The 21,867-nt window shown below is 40.9% G+C and overlaps 1 protein-coding gene across 7 annotated transcripts in view; it reads right to left on the reverse strand.

The window, feature by feature from the left end:
- LOC125905785 (3'-5' RNA helicase YTHDC2) overlaps window positions 1-21,867 on the reverse strand; it is a 199,226-nt gene that overhangs the window by 126,487 nt on the left and 50,872 nt on the right. For all 7 annotated transcript variants that reach the window (XM_049603986.1, XM_049603985.1, XM_049603983.1 and 4 more), the window contains exons 5-10: window positions 12,674-12,876; window positions 9,502-9,668; window positions 4,128-4,230; window positions 3,606-3,762; window positions 880-984; window positions 629-777 (exon numbers count right to left, since the gene is read on the reverse strand). In XM_049603986.1, the coding sequence (XP_049459943.1) occupies window positions 629-777; window positions 880-984; window positions 3,606-3,762; window positions 4,128-4,230; window positions 9,502-9,668; window positions 12,674-12,876 (884 nt within the window). The remainder of the gene's footprint in view (window positions 1-628; window positions 778-879; window positions 985-3,605; window positions 3,763-4,127; window positions 4,231-9,501; window positions 9,669-12,673; window positions 12,877-21,867) is intronic.

Consider the following 21,867-nt stretch of genomic DNA (forward strand, 5'->3'; position numbering starts at 1 on the left):
TATTACTTTTTTTAAAAAAAAAAAAAATACTGTTGTAAGCTTCATCTTCAGGGAAAAGGAGCAATGCTGCTACACGTGACAGCAGAGGCGATATATCTAATGAGTATCTTGTAACTACATCAATAACAAGGTGAGATACTGAACATTAGAATACTGTGACTCTATCAGACCCACTAATCGTATTGTCCCACAGTGCCAAGTGTCATTGTTTTTATTAAACACCTAATATTATAAATGCAAATCAAAATTTAGGTAGCCTACTTGAATAATAAAATCAATTGCTTTTTCAGTCCACTACATATATTTTGCTGCAAATAAAAGGATTGAAGTGAGATGAACAGACTGAAAACTCCATCTTATTAGATAAGATTATTAGACAGATGTTGACAATGTTTTCCTTTCGGGACATAATCTGCAGTTGAAAAAAGGTCATAAATCGCAATATATTCTATCCCAATACTCAGCATATGGCAACACTTTTAAAATCTCAATAACATTGTATTGTAACTTAAATATCATGATATCACATCGTGGAGCCTCTAGTGATTCCAACCCTTAATAAAGAGTGGTGTGTGTGTGTGTGTGTGTGTGTGTGTGTGTGTGTGTGTGTGTGAGATTGTTGGTTTACCAGCTTGTTGAAAGTGCTGTCCCCTCTGTCCAAGGAGCTGCTGTCCTGGAGGACGCCTGGGGCAGACACAGGAGTCCTCGGTTTCTCCTCAACAGAACTGTGCTCTACTGCCATACACCACTCCATCAAACATTTCTGCTTCTTCTCCTCTGAGAACCAGAGCATGTGACACAGGCAGGAGATTAAGACAAAATCAGATGGAAGACTGTAATGTTTTTTCTCAGTGGACAAATTAATGTAAAAATCCATACTTCTCTGTGTCTCTTCCTTGAATTTTCTCATGTCCTTATTAAAGCCAGTCAGCCTCAGAATGTCCTCCAGAAAGACTTCCTTCACTTCAAACTGCCTTCCTTTGACTAAAAAAATAAAACAAAACTCAAAACCACATACAGATGATCATCACATCTGAATTTGCATTGTTTCGGGTAATAATCAACCCTCTTTTTATTTAGAACGACCTGTTTCAAGTGAAATGTGTTCTGGATGTTACATTCACTCCAGTATTCAATCTTTTTGTGCCAATTCATGGTAGGTTGTGCATGTGATATTCTGGAGAATGCTCTGTCCCTTCATTTACCTGAGCAAATAACGGTTTTAACCCTTGACCATATTTGCTCAGCTTTCACTTTTGTTATTTCAGGAAAAGTTAGGCTACTCAGAAATGGCATCAGTTTGCATGAGTGATACTATTAATGTTCTGTGGAAGTTTCAATGAGAAATTTGTACTGCAATTCAATATTTTTTGGCTTTTTTTTGCCTGCATCTCCACAGGTTTTCAATGCGCCAAAAATGTTTGTATATGAATGGATAAAGGGGACAAGTATTGCAGATATATAAAAAAACATGATGAACATTCTGAGTCTTAGTAATGTTAAAAAAAAAAACTAAAACTAAAACTCTTAATAGTTTTAAAAACAAACCAATTCTGTCACTTCATTGTATGTCTTTTTCTTATTTAAACTTAGGATAAACACGCTCTGAGTTTTAGAACAACAGGTTCCATCATACTTGCAGAACGTATAAAGGATTGAGTGAGCTTGAAATGAAGACTATAGGTAGAATATATAACCTTATCAATTTACATAAATTGCTAACATTAGATTACTGTAAAATTTCAATTAAAAGCCTAGTCCCACTTAAACATCCAGTCCCTTTACTAACCCAGTGTATCCACACATTTTGACAAATAAAAGCCTGTCTCAAATAAATGCCTGGTCTAGCTCTCAAGCAGTTCATTTTTATGGAATTCTCTGGATGTGTAGAACAGGCTGCTGGCTACCCACTTGAGCTAACGATAATAGCTGTTTAGGTCACACATATAAATATAAATGTTTATACTTTGGTCAATATGTAAATGCTACACATTGTTAGCTCAGTTAGATTCTCCATAATTCAATCATTCAGTTAATCGTACTGAAACCATGAGCACCATAAGTTCATGCATGACGAAAAAACACCTCACCAACCTCAGAAGCTGTCATAAAGTCAAAATATGTGTCCATTCCTCGATTACCCAGTTAATAAGTTATTTATATTCCTTTGGTCCGTAAGAGTCAAATCAAAAAAACAAAAGGGTTTTTCATAAAAAAAAATCATCCAAGTTGTGAAACAGGATTAAGCAGCCCAGGCTAATAATTGACATTTTACGGTACTCATCATCTATTTGTCAACGGCATGCTGTTGGACAAATCAAGATAGTACACTGACTTCATTGGTCACGGTTAGATTGTCTAGAATTAGACCGGATTTGTATTCTACATGAGATAGATGCAAGCAAGATCCAGCAGGTCTATTTCATATGCTTTGGACATGTCCAAGACTGTATAATTTATGGCAGTCTATTTTCAAAACATCCTCTATAATGTTAGAGCAGCCAATAGATGCATCCCCTCTTATTGTTCTATTTGGTGTTGTACCGTAGGGTATGCATCTGAGTACTTAATGTGAGCAACATGCTGCCCTTTTGCATACACTGTTACGATGGAAAGAATCTCACCCCCTATGCAGGCCTGGGGGGAGAGATTATTAGCCTGGTAAGACCATCCTGATGATGTGAGCTCAGCATTCTGTTTCGCTCTCTGTATTAGTCTGGACTCTGTGCTGCCCCATACACTTTCAGTGGGTGGGAGTACTCGCCATGACAGACAAACTCCTTAATAAACAAAGCATTTGCCAAATCCAGTGGAAGAGCGTCAAAAACGTCTCTTCATCCAAGAAACTCTGAGTGCATACTCTTGTTCTTCTTTCATCTTTATTATAGACTATTTCTGCAATAACTTCACTAATTGCTGTGTTTACTCTACTAATGTTAGAGATAGCACTTGTTGCTTGGAAGGCGCCATACTGTTCTGCAAGCTGTGGCCTGCATTTTACATCATAAACTGCAATGTAGTCCCTGATTGGCTGCTTACATTGTCAACAATGGTGATGATCTCTGATTGGTCTGGATTTGATTTTAATTTCTGGAAAGTGTTTGGGGTGTCAAGACTGATACAGAGAGCAAAACAGAATGTTGAGATCACATCATCAGGAATGTCTTACCAGGCTGCATTCTAATTGGATTAAAGAGATTATGCAATTTCTCAGATAAGATATTCTCCTCAAGGGTCTGGTCTGAGTTTCTAAGCAATTTGGCAGCCTTTCTTGATCTACGTATGTAGGGAAAAAAATGAAAGCCGAGAATGTAACCATGTAACATGTATAGACATTTGACTTGTTTTGTGGTTGTGTGTTGTCTCAGTCTGTTCGGTTTTATTTTTGTGCTTTTCCTCTTTAGCACATGAGAAAAATGGCAGATTGATCTGCAATGATTAAAAAAAAAAAAAAATTCTGCATCTTCTCACACTGTCACTGGGAAGCAAACTAGCTGACATGCAACATGCAACATGCAAACAGCACTAATGTAGAAGCAAACTTTAAAAGCAGCAACAGCTGGTCTGAGCATCAATTCAGTGAATTAAGAGTTGGTAGGATTTACGGTGGATGACAGGGCAGGAGCCAAAGTATTGAAGGAACAGGTCTGTATCCAGAGCCGCACTGGAGAGGATCAGTTTCAGTGTGGGGATCTTCTGAAGCACATCCCGCATCTTAGTGAGCAGGAAGTCAGTCAGCCCATCACGCTCATGCACCTCATCCTGTTGAAAAACAGTCACTTTAAAAGGATGTTTTCTCAGTGAGCTCAAAACAAAAGTCAAACTGGGAACTTAAAGACCTTTAAAGGGGGACTTAAACATCCCCTGAAAATCTTATTTTTGCTGACCTCCAGTGGTTTAACTTTTCACCTTGCAGCAGTGATGTAGTGGTGGACTCCAGGACCCCGTGACACCACTGCTGGGTGTGGCTGCACATATTTCAACCAGGGAGGGCAGCAAAACATCGCTTTTCAGATGGATGTTACTCTTCAAAGAAAATGCCCAGCCTCAAATAGGCGGATTCCATAAGGTAGGATGACAGATTTAAGAGACTGTATGTCCAGTTTATTTTTAGTCTTGATGCTCACCACTATTACATGTGTGACAGTTGTCAGGCTGCTATCTCCAGCCATCAATGTTCTGAGGAACACTCCACTGGTGCAAAAGGTCAGCAGTGTCTTGGGGGAGACCCTGAGATTTCAAAGTCAACAGTTACAAGAGAAATGTCCACATTAAGCAATATAAGTGTTCCACAATCTCTCAAATGTATGATAGAAAGGTTAAATAGTTAACTTGGGTTTGGGCGCAGGAGCACACTTCAACCACACCTCTCATCACCTGTGATATAGGTTAACACTCACTTCATCTAGCCAAGTAATAGCTTTTTGTCTTTTACATTAATGCAAAGCTGTAATCACATGACACATTTAGTGCCAGAGTTTAAACTTCTCTCTCAAGCGTTTTTTATGCCTCCGTGCCGGCCATAGTCGTGGCTGGAGGCATTATGTTGTCGGATTGTCCGTCCGTCCATACATTTGTCTATCCCATTCTTTTGGACACGATATTCTCAAGAACGCCTTGAGGGAATTTCTTAAAATGTGGCACAAACTTTCACTTGGACTCAATGATGACTGATTTGACTTTGGTCAGGGTAAAGGTCACTGTGACCTTGTCCGTTTAATTTTTTTGAACACAATATCTCAGGACCACCATAGGAGAATTTCTTCAATTTGGCACAAATGCTCACGTGGACTCAACAATGAAATGATTAGATTTCAGTGATCAAAGTTAAAGGCCAATGTAACCTTGCATCTGTGTCATTCTCGTGAACATGATATCTCAAGAACACCTTAAAAGAATTTCTTTAAATTTGAGACAAACATCCACATGTATTGAAAAATAAACTGATTAGAATTTTGTGGTTGAAGGTCAAAGGTAAAGGTCAGTGTAACCTCACAATGTTTTTGGCCATAACTCAAAAATTCATATACTAATTATGACAAAACTTCACACAAATGTCTACTAGGACAAAATAATTACATGAGGACATTGTGTATCAAAAGGTCAAAGGTCAACAACACTGTCGCATTGTAATGTTCTGCATAAAACACTTTTCTGGCCATTACTCAACGTCATATCTCAGGAACAGAAGGGGAAATATTTGATCAGATACTGAATTGGTGACACTAATTTTCAAACTGTGCTGACTGTATACATCTTCTCTGCTGTCAGGGGGAGATGTGTGTGAAGCATCCGTGTTTTCACAGATGTGGATGTAAACTGTAAGAGAAACTTGACTGGTGCCTGGAGGCATACAACCGGGGGCGGTAATTCTAGTTTTGTTATTCTTTACACAACTATCTCTATCACACTTTACACATAATCTGACCTGTAAATCCACCCCTAACCACCCTAAACTGACCAATCATCAAACCTCATGTGGGCCCTATGATTTCCAAAATGCAGAAAACACGGACAAAATCACAGAATTTGAAAACAAAAGTGGAATGAAGTGTAAAACACAGAATATTGTGGAATTTGCCAATTGTGGATGGAATTTCTAAACATCTGGGTTTTCCTACCATTATATGCGTTTTACTCAAAGCACATAAGCCTAATGAATAGGGTGGGGATCCGGATCCGGTTCTTTTTTGGAACCGGGTCCAAAGTTCCTGTTCCGGAACCAGTTCCATCACATTTGGCGTAACGGTTCCTGCAAACGGTTCCTAGATTGCAAAAAAAAAACAAACAAACAAAAACAAAAAGGTCACGTGCATTTTCATTAGAGTGTGGCACGGGCCGCATATTTCTGTCCAAACCAGACCGAGCCCAACATTATCTAATTATTAAAGCACTGAGTTTGTGTCACACAGTTGTCATGGTTACAGGCTATTTAACAGGCCGGGCGTGCGCCGTGGGTCCTCAGCGGAGATTGAGACCTCCGTGTTTGAGAAGGGAGCGGGCGACGGAAGCGGGCGGCGGGAGGTCCAACGCTTCCAGCGAGGGGAGAGGGAGAAATATAACAAAATAAGATAAAATAGGAGACACCTGTCTCCCTCTTTTATTTAATTTTCAGCGTTTAATCAAGGCGGAGGCTGGCGGCGGGAGGTCCGCTTCCAGCGAGGGGAGCGGTAGAAACAAACAGCCAATGTGTGTGTGTGTGTTCTGTTCAGGTGTTGCCACGTAAATAACAGTACCCAAGCATGAATGCATATAAGCATTTTTTTATTACATTGTTGTGGTTAATTTTAATAGTGTTATTGTAGAAGTCAGAGAATCACTTTTTGTTGTTATATATTCTCAGGGAGATGATACAAGCTCTAAATCTGAAATACACACCACACACAAACACACAAATGTGTATTTTCATCTAATTGTACTGTGCAACAGTTAGAATAAAGTTTTTGTATTTGTATGACTGCATTTGTGTTTATTATATACTTGTTTAAGTATAGCAAGTATAATGAATATAATGTAGGAATCGGTAAGAGGAATCGGTAGGGAATCGGACCGTTAAGAAGGAATCGGTAAGGAATCGGAATCGTTTCCCAACCCTACTAATGAACAAATAAACTATGCTGCTATGTTTTAGGTCAATTATGGACTCACTGCTGTCTGCACTGGTGTTTTACCAAGGGTGGGACTCAGCTCTTACACACACACACACACACACACACACACACACACACACAGAACACTGCCAACCAGGGCCGCCCCTCCTTAAACGCAGAACACACTCTGTGCGTAGGACCTCATCTTCCATGGGGGGCCACATTTTGTGCAAGGGGACGCATTTGCACATATGCGCAATAGATGCACATATGCGCTACCGTGAGGCGTGTATACAATCAGCTTGAGGAAAGAGAGAAGAGACCTGTAATCTGACTGCGCATGCGTTGCTGCAATGATTGACAGCCCTCGACATCTGACTAATCAGAGGGGTGCGCCGGCAGGCACTTGCAGAGCTGCAGCAGGTGACGAGTTGTCGACATGTTGTCCAAAAGACATCAGGAGTCAGGAGCGAGCAAAAGGGGGAAAAAAGGCAAAACAAGAGGAAGCTCGTGCTTCACTTGAAGGTGGGTATGTTGTTGAAATAAAACTTTGTGGTACAAACACCTAAGCTGCTAATCATTACATAGGAATCTCTGTCGCCAGTCTCTGTCTAGACTGGAGATTTTTTTTTTTTTTCCAGCGGCCCTGATTAACATTTACTGAATGTCTTGTTAACGTCCTATGCATTTACCTCTGAAGAAAAGGAATGCTAAAATGACCAGTTGGTGGTCGTATATATTGATAGGCTATAAATAAAATTCCAAATTAAATTTCGCTTAGGGCCACAATTTGGTCAGGGGCAGCCCTGCTGCCAACACTGACAGAATGCTGTCAGTTGTCGCAGAGACTTTGCTCTGCTCTGCCTGTGTCTATCTCAAACTTTAGTGTTGGCTGGTTTGACCATGCAGATATGACTGACAGCTAGCTTGACTGCAGCCTTTTTCTCAGTCAGCCAAGCTAAGTCAAATCCTGTCCTCCTGTGCTGCTTGGGTGGTCCAGAGGTCGAGAGGCAGCACCTGATGTTTCTGCATCAAGCTAGCTGACTCTTCATCTCTGTGGTCAAACCAGCTGTCACTACAGTTTGAGTGTTTCTGTATTCTGACCTGTAAATGCACTTTAAAAAAAACTTTTAAATAAGGTGTTTACTAAGTGTAAATATGGAAATAAGACTATTTTGATTATATTTACAGGACATATAAAACATGTTACCTAAAATCTCACTAAATTGTGAGGGAAATTACTTTATTCTTTGATGTTGGGTTGCAGAAGACACAAATCCTTACAGTGAACAATACTGTTGAACCCTGCTGTCATGTTAAAGAGTCCCTCTGAGACAACTAAGTCCTTCAAAAAACTGAGGAATGAGACATTAGACCTTTCTTTGATTAAAAAAAAAGTTCATTGTTGTATTACATTAAATTCATTGATATCCATTCAATTTTGAATATTTTTGTTGGAACTATTCATCCACCACATGATTTAGACAGTTTCTTTTCAAGAAATATGCTTAAATCATAAAACAGAATTTGGAAAAACATAAAACAGACTCTGCAAAAAATTCAAACGGACTTCACAGGGCACTGCTCAATATTCAATATGTACTCATGTATTGTTTGTGATGTGATCCATGCTAGTGAAATGACACATAATAGGCATGGAAAAAAATACAAATTTAGGAAGGTAAAAATAAAATCTCCATGGACGAATACTGTGTGTATAAAGTCTCTGATAACGGAGTTGTACATTTAAGAAAATAACTATTATTTGCAAAAATATTCAAGTGCACCATAACTTCCAAATTTATGAAAGTTTTTAGATGCCAATAGTTCTGAATATCTGACAAGGTGAGAACTGTGCAGACTGTATTTGTGCCAGCAGAGCTTTGAGGAGGATCTGAGTATCTGATATTAAATTTAAAATATAAAAAAACCTTTAACTCCCCAGGTGAACTGCTGTGACAGAATAAATTTCCAACAGAGTTCTTCAAATGTAGATCCAATTACAGATCAAGTTCAGACATACTTTTAATTGTCAATATTGCCGAAAAGCAAACAAGCACAGAGTTTATTGTACCAATTTTTTCTACAACATTTCACATAAAAAGTATTAAAAAGAAATGGATGCAGCCATTTTATCAATATAACCTACTCACCCACTGCAGGCAAAATTGATTTTGCATCCGTTATGTATGCAACGGTTCAGTGTTATGAGTGCACACTTCCACACAATCTGACTGGTGAGTAAGAACTGGTTGACTTTGTCTCTGAAGATTGAAACTAAATTTGGGGAACAAACTTAAAAGTTTAGTGCATAAAACTGAACTTAAATTTCAAAACTCAGAAATTTCTGAAATTCAATTTAATCAGAAAAGATTCAGTTTCCAAACCACACATAATAATTCAGAAGCTGGAATTCAATGTGTCCAAATTTCCATAGCAAATATGGAATGATGTTCCCCTACAAAAACACTAAGCTTCTACTCATTTTGTTAGATAAAGTGACCAAAGGCCTTTGTGTAGAATACTGGTTTCCAATGTGCATAGTTCTATTCAAATTCAGAGGGTGGAGCGGGTCATTCACTACTACTTAACCTGTAATTTAGTAAGCAGTCTGCAGTACATACTGTTTGAGTATGTAGTACGCAGTACATGAGTATGTAATTTGAAACTCAACCTGTGTGAGAAAGTGTGGCTTTCTGTTCTTGTACTGTACAATTTTTTAAAGTCCTTTAGAGCAAGCTTTTTTTTTTTTTTTAAATTAACTGGAATCTGACTTGAGCTGGCTTGATATGCTGACAGACAGCTCCTGAAGCTCGTCCCTTTATTCAGCTAGATGTTTCAAGTGTAGCTTATTAACATAAAAAGTGCTGGTGTACTTCTACCAAAAATAAAAGGCTGTGGTCTCATCTACCTGCTCTCTAGTCTGATGTGATAACCGACAGTCTGGCCCACGCTCTCTCCTCTCTCAGCTGCCACTCTCTCAGCCACAGCAATGGCAGCCAGGCGTCTGGGCTGAGTGCAGAAGATCCTGCAGGGTTCTCCAGTCCTGCTGCACTCATCTAGCAGGAACTGTGGGATCTGGATAATGCACAGTGAGATTGGATTACCTTTACAGAGTTCATCCTAAGGCTCTATCTTTACCACACATAATACAGAGCAGTTATTCAGGGGATAGGCAATGGATTTAGTCCCTACAAAACTGAAAGTTTGTAAATGAGAGGATAAATTAATCCTTTTCAAGACTGTGTTAATCTGTTTTCATGTCCCAATATTTCTGAAGTAAATGGCTGAATCAATAAATATCTATAATATATTATATAATCCAAATATAAATAATAATTTTACTTGTCACAAGTAGGGACATCCTGAAAACCTAATGATTCAGGCACAATGCCAAGTAACCTCAATGTCCCAGATGCAATTTCCCCTGGGGACCTTCACTCCACTGTCAAATAAGACAATAACAACAAAAAAACCTACACATATTAAGGCAGGAACAAATGCTCTGACACTATATGGTGAGTGATCTGCACCTGCACAGTAAGAGTGTGCCATATCATATTGTTTACGATAATACCGATATAATTTTTAACATATGATAAATTCATATCGTAATACCTAGAATATTTCGACTTGACATATTGACGTCATACTGTTACTCAGCAACAACAAGCATGGCTGAAAGCAAAATTATTAGCAAATGCGCAGTAGCTCCAAAAAGAGGAGCAGCTTCAGTAGTGTGGAATAAACTGTGGCGTCCTGAATGTTTTCTGAACAACCCCAGACTTCTCAGACTCTTCTAGCGACTTACCGCTCAGAGGGAACTCATTCAGCATCTCTCTGTCTCCTCTCAACATATACAGTAATATATATATATATATATATATATATATATATATATATATATATATATACAGTACAGGCCCAAAGTTTGGACACACCTTCTCATTCAATGCGTTTTCTTTATTTTCATGACTATTTACATTGTAGATTCTCACTGAAGGCATCAAAACTATGAATGAACACATGTGGAGTTATGTACTTAACAGAAAAAGGTGAAATAACTGAAAACATGTTTTATATTCTAGTTTCTTCAAAATAGCCACCCTTTGCTCTGATTACTGCTTTGCACACTCTTGGCATTCTCTCCATGAGCTTCAAGAGGTAGTCACCTGAAATGGTTTTCCAACAGTCTTGAAGGAGTTCCCAGAGGTGTTTAGCACTTGTTGGCCCCTTTGCTTTCACTCTGCGGTCCAGCTCACCCTAAACCATCTCCATTGGGTTCAGGTCCGGTGACTGTGGAGGCCAGGTCATCTGCCGCAGCACTCCATCACTCTCCTTCTTGGTCAAATAGCCCTTACACAGCCTGGAGGTGTGTTTGGGGTCATTGTCCTGTTGAAAAATAAATGATCGTCCAACTAAACGCAAACCGGATGGGATGGCATGTCGCTGCAGGATGCTGTGGTAGCCATGCTGGTTCAGTGTGCCTTCAATTTTGAATAAATCCCCAACAGTGTCACCAGCAAAACACCCCCACACCATCACACCTCCTCCTCCGTGCTTCACAGTGGGAACCAGGCATGTGGAATCCATCCGTTCACCTTTTCTGCGTCTCACAAAGACACGGCGGTTGGAACCAAAGGTCTCAAATTTGGACTCATCAGACCAAAGCACAGATTTCCACTGGTCTAATGTCCATTCCTTGTGTTTCTTGGCCCAAACAAATCTCTTCTGCTTGTTGCCTCTCCTTAGCAGTGGTTTCCTAGCAGCTATTTGACCATGAAGGCCTGATTCGCGCAGTCTCCTCTTAACAGCTGTTCTAGAGATGGGTCTGCTGCTAGAACTCTGTGTGGCATTCATCTGGTCTCTGATCTGAGCTGCTGTTAACTTGCGATTTCTGAGGCTGGTGACTCGGATGAACTTATCCTCAGAAGCAGAGGTGACTCTTGGTCTTCCTTTCCTGGGTCGGTCCTCATGTGTGCCAGTTTCGTTGTAACACTTGATGGTTTTTGCGACTCCACTTGGGGACACATTTAAAGTTTTTGCAATTTTCCGGACTGACTGACCTTCATTTCTTAAAGTAATGATGGCCACTCGTTTTTCTTTAGTTAGCTGATTGGTTCTTGCCATAACATGAATTTTAACAGTTGTCCAATAGGGCTGTCGGCTGCCTACATATATATATATGTAGGCAAGGCAAGGCAAGGCAAGGCAAGTTTATTTGTAGAGCACAATTCGTACACAAAGTAATTCAAAGTGCTTTACAGAACAAGAAAATGCATTAAAATCACAATACAAAATAAAAACATAAATAATCATTATAAAATGAACTTTAAAAGAGAAGAGTGCAGGTAAGATCCTTTCAGTCATATGTACAGTGAAATAGAGCTGTTTTGAGCCTAGATTTGAACATTGTCAGAGTAGAGGCCTGTCTCACATCTTCAGAAAGACTGTTCCAGATTTTAGCTGCATAAAACTGGAATCCTGATTCCCCATATATATATATATATATATATATATATATATATATATATATATATATATATATAAGCATAATTATAAGGCTACAAATTATAATTACAAGGCTACAAAAACCAAACAAATTTTATTTTATAGTGATTATACACTTGTATAAACATATTAATGGGTAGAATATTCAGATTCAGATTCAGATTGACAATAAACCATGCCAAATATTGGCATCTATCTTGAGTAACAATATCTAGGAGAAGTGGAGCTGAGGCTTTGTCAAATCCACCTCTGAGATGGGATCCACATGAAATTTGTTATAAAATTGATCCAGATCTCTGCCTTAACTTCTGAAATACCCAAATGCAGCCTTTATCTGGATTAAAGGGATCAGGATTCTGTTGATCTGTGTTGAAATACCCAGTTTTCAGATCAGATCAGGATTTAATCCAATCTGGCCAGGATAATCCTATCAGATCACTTTGAAATACTGGGCCCTGGGGACCATAAATATTTGTACAAAATTCTATCTCAGTGAGTTTCGTAGATATTATTATATTCAATTATTATATAATATTTCAGTGTTGGACCATCTCTCTATCAGACAAACCCACCTGTGTAGTTTTTCCAGAACCGGTCTCTCCCTCTACCAGCACCACCCTGTTTTCTCTGATGAGCTGGATGATCTCCTCCTGGCGTTCATGCACAGGCAGAGAGCATCGAAAACTGTCCAGTTCTGACGGATTCCTCCTCCGAGGCACCATGGGTATGCCATTGTTTAAGCGCCCACTTGCCTTGTTCTTGTCATAACTATTATCTGATGAAAGAGCAGAAGAATATTACATGTCACTGTGAACCACACCTCTTGAGTTGGCATTCTAATATTTTTTCCATCTTGAAATGCTTAGGCTTGGTTTTTTATGGTATGACGCTTTAGACTGATTGGTGTCCTGGCAGTGTTCACGCTGGAACTAGGGCTGGGTGATAATATAATCTTGAAACAGGACTGCGATGAAATGTATGAATTCAGCTCTCCAATCCAACAAATATCTGCAATAAAATGTGCCACCAAGTGAAGATAAACACTCTGTTTTTTTAGTTGAACAACTGACATGTCAACAAGTGAAGGTCTGACAAGTGCTGATGTTCCCCATGTAAGGACAAAAGACAGACTAAGGTCTGAGTTGGGAAAGGCTTTGGATTTGCTGAATGTCCACCAAGACAGAGAAGAGGAATGTGACACAATGATGAAGCAGGCCTTACAGGATATACAAGAGCTTAAATCCAGACAAGAGTTTCTTGACAAGGATGTTCAAAATCTCAGGGCTCAAAATGAGATCTTCAAGCAACAACTTTCTGAAGCAAGTGCAGAAAGTAAAAGTATAAGACCCCAAACGGCAACTGTGACAGAGTAGTATAGCATGGTGAAGACAGCTGTAGCCCACCAGCAACATGCACTTGAAAATCTGGAAAACAAAGACAGAGAGAGAAACCTTATCTTCATAGGGGTGGCAGAGAAAAAAGGAGAGAAATGCTGGGAAAAGTATGCAGCTGATGTTGAAGACATATTAATGGAGATACGGTGCCCTGGTGTTGTTCCTGCAAAAATTATGAGGCTTGGGAAACCAAGGGATGAAAATTCACCACCTCAGCCTTTGTTGGTGATTACTAATACCATAACAGAGGCAAAGACTGTGCTGGATAATGCCAGGAAGTTTAAAGACTCTAAGGAAGACCACAGAAAAGTTTAGGTGATGAAAGATCTACACTACATGGAGGTGAGATTTTGTGAAAACTGAGAGGGCAGCTCCTGCTAATGTTCAGTGTACAATCAGAGTGGACTACCCAAAACGCACTGTAACTAGAGATGGGAAGGTGGTCTGTAAGTTTGTGTCATCTTTTCAGCAATTGGGTCCAAACATACAAGACTCGGGTTCTGGAATGTCAATGGGTTGAGTATTAAGCTGGAAAACGTAAATGTGATATGGTGGCTAAGGGACCATGACATAAATTAAAAGAGCTCATGTGACCCATACCTATGGTAGCCAAAAACCAAAATAGTCAGAGACGAGGTGCCGTTGCACTGTTCAAACATGATATGTATACTGTAACAGTTATGTCAGCTCAAGGGCAAATTTGGTTTCAACTGCAGAGTGTTCCCAGTGTTATGTTTGGTGGAGCCTACAGTATATACCACTGATTTACCTTTTTTCTGTAATGTAAGCTTTCCAGAAATCCAGACTAGAACTCAGGACATTACCATGGACTATGCTGTGGTTAGTGACATGATCACTCAGTGTGGAAACAAGGTGAAAGAGCTGCTTGAAGATAGTAATAATATGTACTACAAGCCTCTTGATGACACAGTAAATAGCAATGGAAGGAGTAGTATTCAAGTTTGCAAAGATAATGATCTATTGGTTGTGAACAACTTGCACACAGCATTTTTCTCTTTCCCTGGTTCCCAAACCTAACGCAAGAGCGAAAAATGAATTTCTCGCTAAATTAACTGTGTTAACAGCTTTAAAGTGAACCAAAACACTGATATGCCCTCTGATCACGCCCCATGTCTATAGAACTTGTGTTCCCTGAAGAAATTATTAATGCAAAGATATTGTTACAGTGTGCTCAAGATTTATGTATGCATTCTATTGTGACTCAGTCTGACAGCCCCAGTGCCTTTCATGAATATCAATACAGATCAGTTTGCTCTCAATGTAAATTCACTGGAAGTACCCAACATCAGCTTCGACCAGAATGTGGATGCCATAACTATATGGTTGGCAGATTCTTTGTATACCTGCGCTGCTTGGAGCAAACTAGTGGGCCCTAGACCTTTGGCACACTATTTGCCCCGGAACCAGAAAGCACTTTTACCTCGATGGCAGCATATATTGGAATGTAGTGATGCGTAAATTTGTGGCAGGCTATTGAATGGAAAGGGGAGTTTTCCTTAAAGCAATACTATGTAATATTTTCACCTTAAAATATCAGTTTCAAAGTCTATCTATTGGTGTGCTGGATTATTACAGAGAGAATGGCACCTCTCCCATTCCCACAGAGCGGCCCCGGTGGCCTGCATTTAAACTATGTAACTTTTGGCACCTGGACGCGGCTCTCTTGCGAGAAGTACGCTTTACGGCATACACGGAGCTTTTGGATAAAGAGAAGCCAGCTAGCCCGGCTAGTTAGTGTTTACAAACATGTCTGAGGCTAAGAGACGCAAGAGGACGATGTCGGAGGATGCCAGGAATAAAAAACAGAGAGAGTGACCAAGCACGGAACAAAACTAGGGATGCTCGTTTTCATGCCTTTTTTAATTTGTCACACATTGTTTTTGTTGGCTCTGTTATCATGTGTAGTCACAGTCACTATATATAGTTACCAAAATGTTATTATTTCAACCATCAAATAATGTGGTTAGCCGAGGTAGCGTTAGCATTTCACAGCCTGAGTTAGTATGCACCTTTTCAGAGTTATGTATAGCAAACTTTATGCTTCACGGCGAGAAAAGTTGTTGACTTACTAGCAATTATTGTTTGAAAGCAAAGTCAGCCCATGTCAGGTTTATACGCCGGCATTATACCATCGTTTTATTGATATTGTCCCGAGCTGAGGTTACAATAGCTACTACGTCTGCTAACGTTACTTTTAGTAGCGGTGCTTGCACATACTTTGTTGTAGGGAAATAGTTTTAATTCAACGCTGTTGGAGACTTCTATGTAAACATAATCATAACTAATGACTTTATTTATTCCAGCTTTGTAAATAGACGAGTTGTATCAACTCCAGTCAAGGGACATGCAGAACCCCCACCTCTGTCCTTGTCCAGCTTGACGGAGTCAGACTGTGAAAGGTATGTTTTCATTCAGTAAAGTTGTCACTTCTAAACAAGTACACTTCATTGCATGGTCAGATGTGAGTATTTTATTGTTTTCTGAATTAGGAGAGAAGAGTTTGCCATACAGGGTGTGCAGCCACTGACTGAGGAGGCAGAAAATGTCTTAAAATCCAGGTAAATTTTTATCGCATCTGTGACAAAGACACATTTGTGTTGTCAAAATATTTACATTCTAATCTAAATTGTATGTTTGTGGTCTGGTTATAGCACACATTCCCTGAAAATTACTGCTGAGGAGTAGCATGACTCTCCGGATGAGGAGGAGATCAGTGATTTGAGAAATACAATGTAAGTGGCTGTCAGTGAGTCATTTTGTCTTATTTTGTTTTACTGGTGTGTAATTCCAATCTGTTGTGTTTATGTATGCTCATGTGCAGCATTGACATCGATGATCCTGGTCAGAGAGGTTCAGGAGAAGAAGGGGATAGTTCTGATGAGGAATATATTCTTCTTCATTTACGGTATGTTTTACTTATTGTTTGTATATCAAGTAGAAAAAAATGATGTATGATGTCACAGATAACAGCATTGCTCAGTAAGTAAAGATGATGTAAAATTTTAATTTATGATTTTATCACACTTATTTGGCCACAAAAACTTCACTTTCAAGTTGTGCATAAGCCGCTGTTTTTGCTTCATCTCTCCCTCCATTGTCCCTCTCTGCTCTCTTTTCACATCAGCTCCTCTACTTGATTGTCATCCCACAAGATTCAGCCTCTCTGCTTTCTACCTTTCTCCCATGATAGCATTTTCTTTAGCATATATTACTTGCACTCCTTAGACCGTAGACAGATGATCAAAAAATTAAGATCTAAAGAGGGAATAGGACACAAGACCTACCAAGCCATCAATCAGGATATATCTGTTCATCCACTTAATACCAGCAATATGCAGTACACTGAAGACCATCTGAGAATAACTTTAATACGATTGCGGTTGTCCTGGGAGGTGGAGTCGTACACCACCAGAACAACGTGTGTGTTGCTGTAAGACTGGCATACAAAATGAAAAACTAGGGCTGACCCAAAAAATTCGAAGCTTCGAAGCTTCATTCGATGGCACGGGATTCGATTGCGATTTTTTTTTTTTTTTTAATATTCTGCCTTTTTTTTCTCCCGTTTTTTTGGGGGACGTTGAACGCAACTCCATCTCCGACAAGGAAATAGAAAGCCCGACATGCAATGTATGGAGACCTATTATCCTGCTTGAGCTCCAAAGCTTGTAGTGTAATTTTTATCCGGCTTATATTGTATCCGGTCTGAATTAATTGCATAATCATGTTTGTGTGTAAACTGCTATTAAAGTAGATATTTAGACTGTTTTAAAGAATAGATACTGCATTTAAAGGTAATGGGTAGACATAAATGTGAACTCTCAGTGACATCCTAGCTGTGAACTCTTGGTGACTTCTAAGTTGTAAACTCTCAGTGACATCTCAGCTGTGAACTAACACGGGGCCTCCTCAGATTTACTGCGGATGCATAGCAGATTTTCTCATATGGTGCTTTGAACTTTTAACAGACTTCATTATATACTGTTCTGAACTTTCAGGGAACTGTTAGACATACACATATATATGTCATATATGATGTTAAGATGTGATATACTCTACTAAGAATAATAACACGTGTGTAAGCTCAAACACCACACTAAGCACTGGATGAAGAGGAGCACATCCACTTGATTTATTGCCTACTGCACCAAAAGGGGTTCATGAACAGGAGAAGAAGACACACACACGCACATTTAAAGGATTGTATTACCTAGCACATGTGTAATGGATTATATTGTATGGAGCACACACACACACACACACTCAAATGATTGTATTACCCAGTATATGTGTAATGGATCACTTTATATGGAAACACGAGGGATTGTAGCATGAGAGTCCCTCAGGTTCACGTGTTTTTTAAAAAATAAAATGTGAGCAGCTCCGGAGATACTGGTGGTAAATTATAGCTGAGACGGAACAAAGAGAAGAAATCTGCTACCAATAGAAACGGGTTGAAAGGGGAAGGACAATAGAAATAGGCGGAGATCTTTCCGACCTCCGACAGCATATAAGCCAGGCTAGTGAAAGCAATTTTTTAGTCATACTCCGGAGCCTGACTCATGAGTTTGTCTGTGTTATTGCCTGTGAACACAATAAACTCGATTGCACCAGATCCAGCTTGTCTCCAGTGATTTCCTAAAGATCTGCCAGCCGAACCTAGACCCAGAACAGACTTCAGAAGACGCATTAGAAGAAAAAGAAGGACAAGGTCGGGAGCCATCTGGCCCAACTTCAGGCACCGATTTTTGTCACTTCAAGTGGCGGTTTGCCAGCCAGGAGGCAAGGAAGGTCGAAGCCAGAGATCGGGAGCACCGGGCTGTACGACAGACACACAGGTGGCGCCACCAAATAAGGTAAGCAGAGTTTTTCTGTTTAAAAACCGGGTGTGTCTGGGGTGCAGTGCTGGGAGCCGCCCAGGTCAAAGGTATTTGACAAATTCCTCTCCTAAAGAACCTAGTTGTATAATGTACTGATACTGTTTAAGAGAAACACTATTGAAAACGCAACTAACATCACTGGAGACGGGTAACTCTGCTGCAATACAGTGTGATCGTGGAGCGGAAAGAGTGAATGTGTGTGCGTGTGACTAACGAGTAAAGTATTTAAAGTAAAGTAAGAAAAGAGTACTCAAAAGCACATACGTGGATACCGCTGCCGGGACTTGCCAACGCTCTCTTTAGCCTGTAGGGGCGGGGGTGTTGATGCCAGCCGGCAGGCTGCGCGGGCGGAGTGCTGTGTAGTTTCGCGGATACCGCTGTTGGCTTGTCTAGCGCACTCTGAGTGGGTGCGTCTAGGGGAGGCATCAGGCCTGCATAGGCGATCTACCAAATAAAGTTAAAAGGCCTAAAAGCATCTGTGGATACCGCTGTTGTGAGGAAAGTGACCTTTCAGCCAAGAGGGAGGGGAGGTCACCGTAGACGCAACGGGTCTGAACGGGCAGATAGCTCAGAGAAAAGTTAAAAAGCTCCTGTGGATACCGCCGTTTGAGGGGGAACCTCTTGGCCAAGAGACGGAGGAACCACCGGGAACGGGCCTGTACGGGCAGGTGGCTATAATAAGAAATAGAAAAGAGAAAAAACAAAAAAACAAGCAAAAAAGTCAACTGATCGATCGCTAAGTGTAAATATTGTAATATACATTGTAATATGTCTGAAAGTAATCTGTAAAATAGTTAAACATAATCTTTGAGGATACTGTGCATGCTATTCATATAAGTGCTGTAAATATAGCTGTTAGTAAGGAAAATATAAATCAAAGAAGGTAGGAAGGTGTTGGGGAAAATTGTGTATGAAAAATTAGTAAACCATGTGGTGAGTGGGCTAAAATAGGATTAAATGGGAAGGGGAGTAAGTGTATAACAGACACTTAAGGGAATTGTTAAATAAATTAAACAAGCAGGCTGCATAGTAGCAGCGTTGTGTTAATAAAAAAAAAAAAAGAAGAGGGAAAAAATTTATTGGGTAAGTGTATAAAGTCATCATTAGCAGCCAAGAAGCGGGGACTAACGTAACTTTAGCTGCACCAAAAGTAGATGGAAGAAGGGGAAATCATTGAGGACGAGATTTGGGGAGAAGAGCACTGTATAACAGAGGGCCCTATAGAATATAAGGGGGTACGCACACATTTTTGGTTAGAACGCAGCTACATAGATAGCGAGGGGGCTGAGCACTGGCAGGACGAGCAGGAGATCAACCAGAAACTCTGGCAGATCACCAAATTTGTTAATTTAAAGGAAGTGAAAAAAGAGTATCCAGGGGCCCCGTGGGAAACGATTTTGAGAAGACTGTGGGTTCCATACTCATTAACCCCACTACTGCAGAATCTGTGTGATAATTATCTGGGCGCACCAGTAGCTACACTTCCTCTGCACCAAGTCAGTATACAAGGACCTGCGGGAGGAGAGACATACAATCCGCGGCTGCAGATTGTCATCGTGCCCAGAAAAGTTGAGTGGGAAACAGGTAAATTTGGGTGTCTGAGTAAACGGAAGACTCAAGGGGACGGGTCTTGTGGTTTGGAATACAACCCTTGCAGAGAGAAGAAATTTAAAACTGCCATAACTGTAGGGAAAATAGTGGTATTGATACGCACAAAAGAAACAGACGAACAACCAGAAATCCCTAGGACAAGTACAGCAAAACAAGGATTCATGGGAAACAGCCAGGGCAGAATGGAAGGAGGGGCGTTGACCCCGATAGAGATGGTGATAAAACAGCACCCCAGTGCAAAAACGCATTCGGCGCTGTGCAGCCAAATGGCACAAGAGGACATCGGGAAAGAATCGTTGGCCTGTGCAGGGTACCTTCAATCTGGCATGCTGTGATGAAGTAGAGACAAATTAAGACACATTGAAGCCGAGACACAAAAGCAGGATACAAATTAAAAAACAAGAGAGCCAAGGAAAGAGAAGTACTAGGATGGTTCAGACAGACTGGAACAAGAATAATGGTGCAGCTAGAGGAAAATGACAAAGAACATCGGGCACAGGATGAAGTGACACCCACAGCACCGCCCCTGCTCACTCCACCACCGCCCCCGTACCCACAAGATTCAAAGCAGCCTACAATAGGACAATACCCGCTGAGAAACTCAGAAGCAACAAAAATGGAGGGCCAATTGGAAGGGAAATTTACAGTGACTTTGACAAAGAACAATAAGCAGGGACCCGCTACAAGAGGACAGCGGAGGCCAAGAAAGAAATTACAGTTGGAGCCAGAGTCCCTCTCAGAAGCAGAGAGCACCTGTGGATCCACGAGTGATGAAGGGAGGAGGAGCATGTGGAAAGTGAAACTGCCCCCTCTCCAAAGATATACAGACACCGCAACAGGAAAAGTAGTGATTGCACTGGGATTACTACTAGAGAACCAGCTTACAGCGCTGGTAGTGAGGGCGGCCAATCCACTGGAAACCAAACACTAACCACGAAATGGAAGGGAAGAGGGAGGCGGAAGCAGGTGAAAAACAGAAGCAGTGCTCACCACAAAAGTAACCTGAGCCTCTCCACAGACAGACCTGACTCCCCTGTAATAGGATTGCGCAGGATGAAAGGAAAAAATGAAGAGACGGAATCCAGATCTTTGGGCGCCTTCGATTACGAACACTGGAAGCAAATATGGGATTGGGAGGCAAAGAATCAATTGTGCAAAGAGGGAAAAGGCCGGGGATCAACTACTATTGACCCACCACCATGTCCAGATCCGCCAATGGAGAATGGACCCTGTAATGGAAGTGGTCACTGTCACCAAGGGCACAACCCCAGCGGCGCATTACTGACTGACGGCAGAGAGCTAGAATCGTAGAGAACTGGAAGAGATTAGCCGGAGGACTGAAGAAAGATTGCAACACATGAGTCAACTATTGGACACAATACAAGAACAGCAGTTAAGCGAAGGAAGTCTCCAGCAGGAGTTGGAAGAATCCTCAGCCAGCCCTACCACAGAACACATCACCCTGACACTCCAAGGCACCATGGAATCCAGCAGAGCCCAGCCCACTGAGGAGCGCAGCGCTGGCAGGCGACCAGCCATGCACAGCAGAGTCCAGAGTCAAGGTGGCATGAAGTTGAGAGGAGGAAAAGTCCTCAGAGGAACCGAAGATCTCCTGCATCTGTTGGATGAGGAAGGTAACCGAACTACCATGTGTCCTCTGGTGACACAAGCTAATGGACACAGGCAGTACAGACCCTGGCCTTTCATGGACATGATAGGCCTGGCAGAGCGCCTGCCAACACTCACCGATGGCGCAGACAAGTGGATACTGGCTCTGGAAGAAACAACAGCTGGAATACAGCTAGCCCTAGGGGACGTCAAGCTCTGCTCACCTCGTGGCTGGTAAACAAACCACTCAGGAGA

Source organism: Epinephelus fuscoguttatus, linkage group LG18, assembly GCF_011397635.1.
Source record: "Epinephelus fuscoguttatus linkage group LG18, E.fuscoguttatus.final_Chr_v1".
Lineage (NCBI taxonomy): Eukaryota > Metazoa > Chordata > Actinopteri > Perciformes > Serranidae > Epinephelus > Epinephelus fuscoguttatus.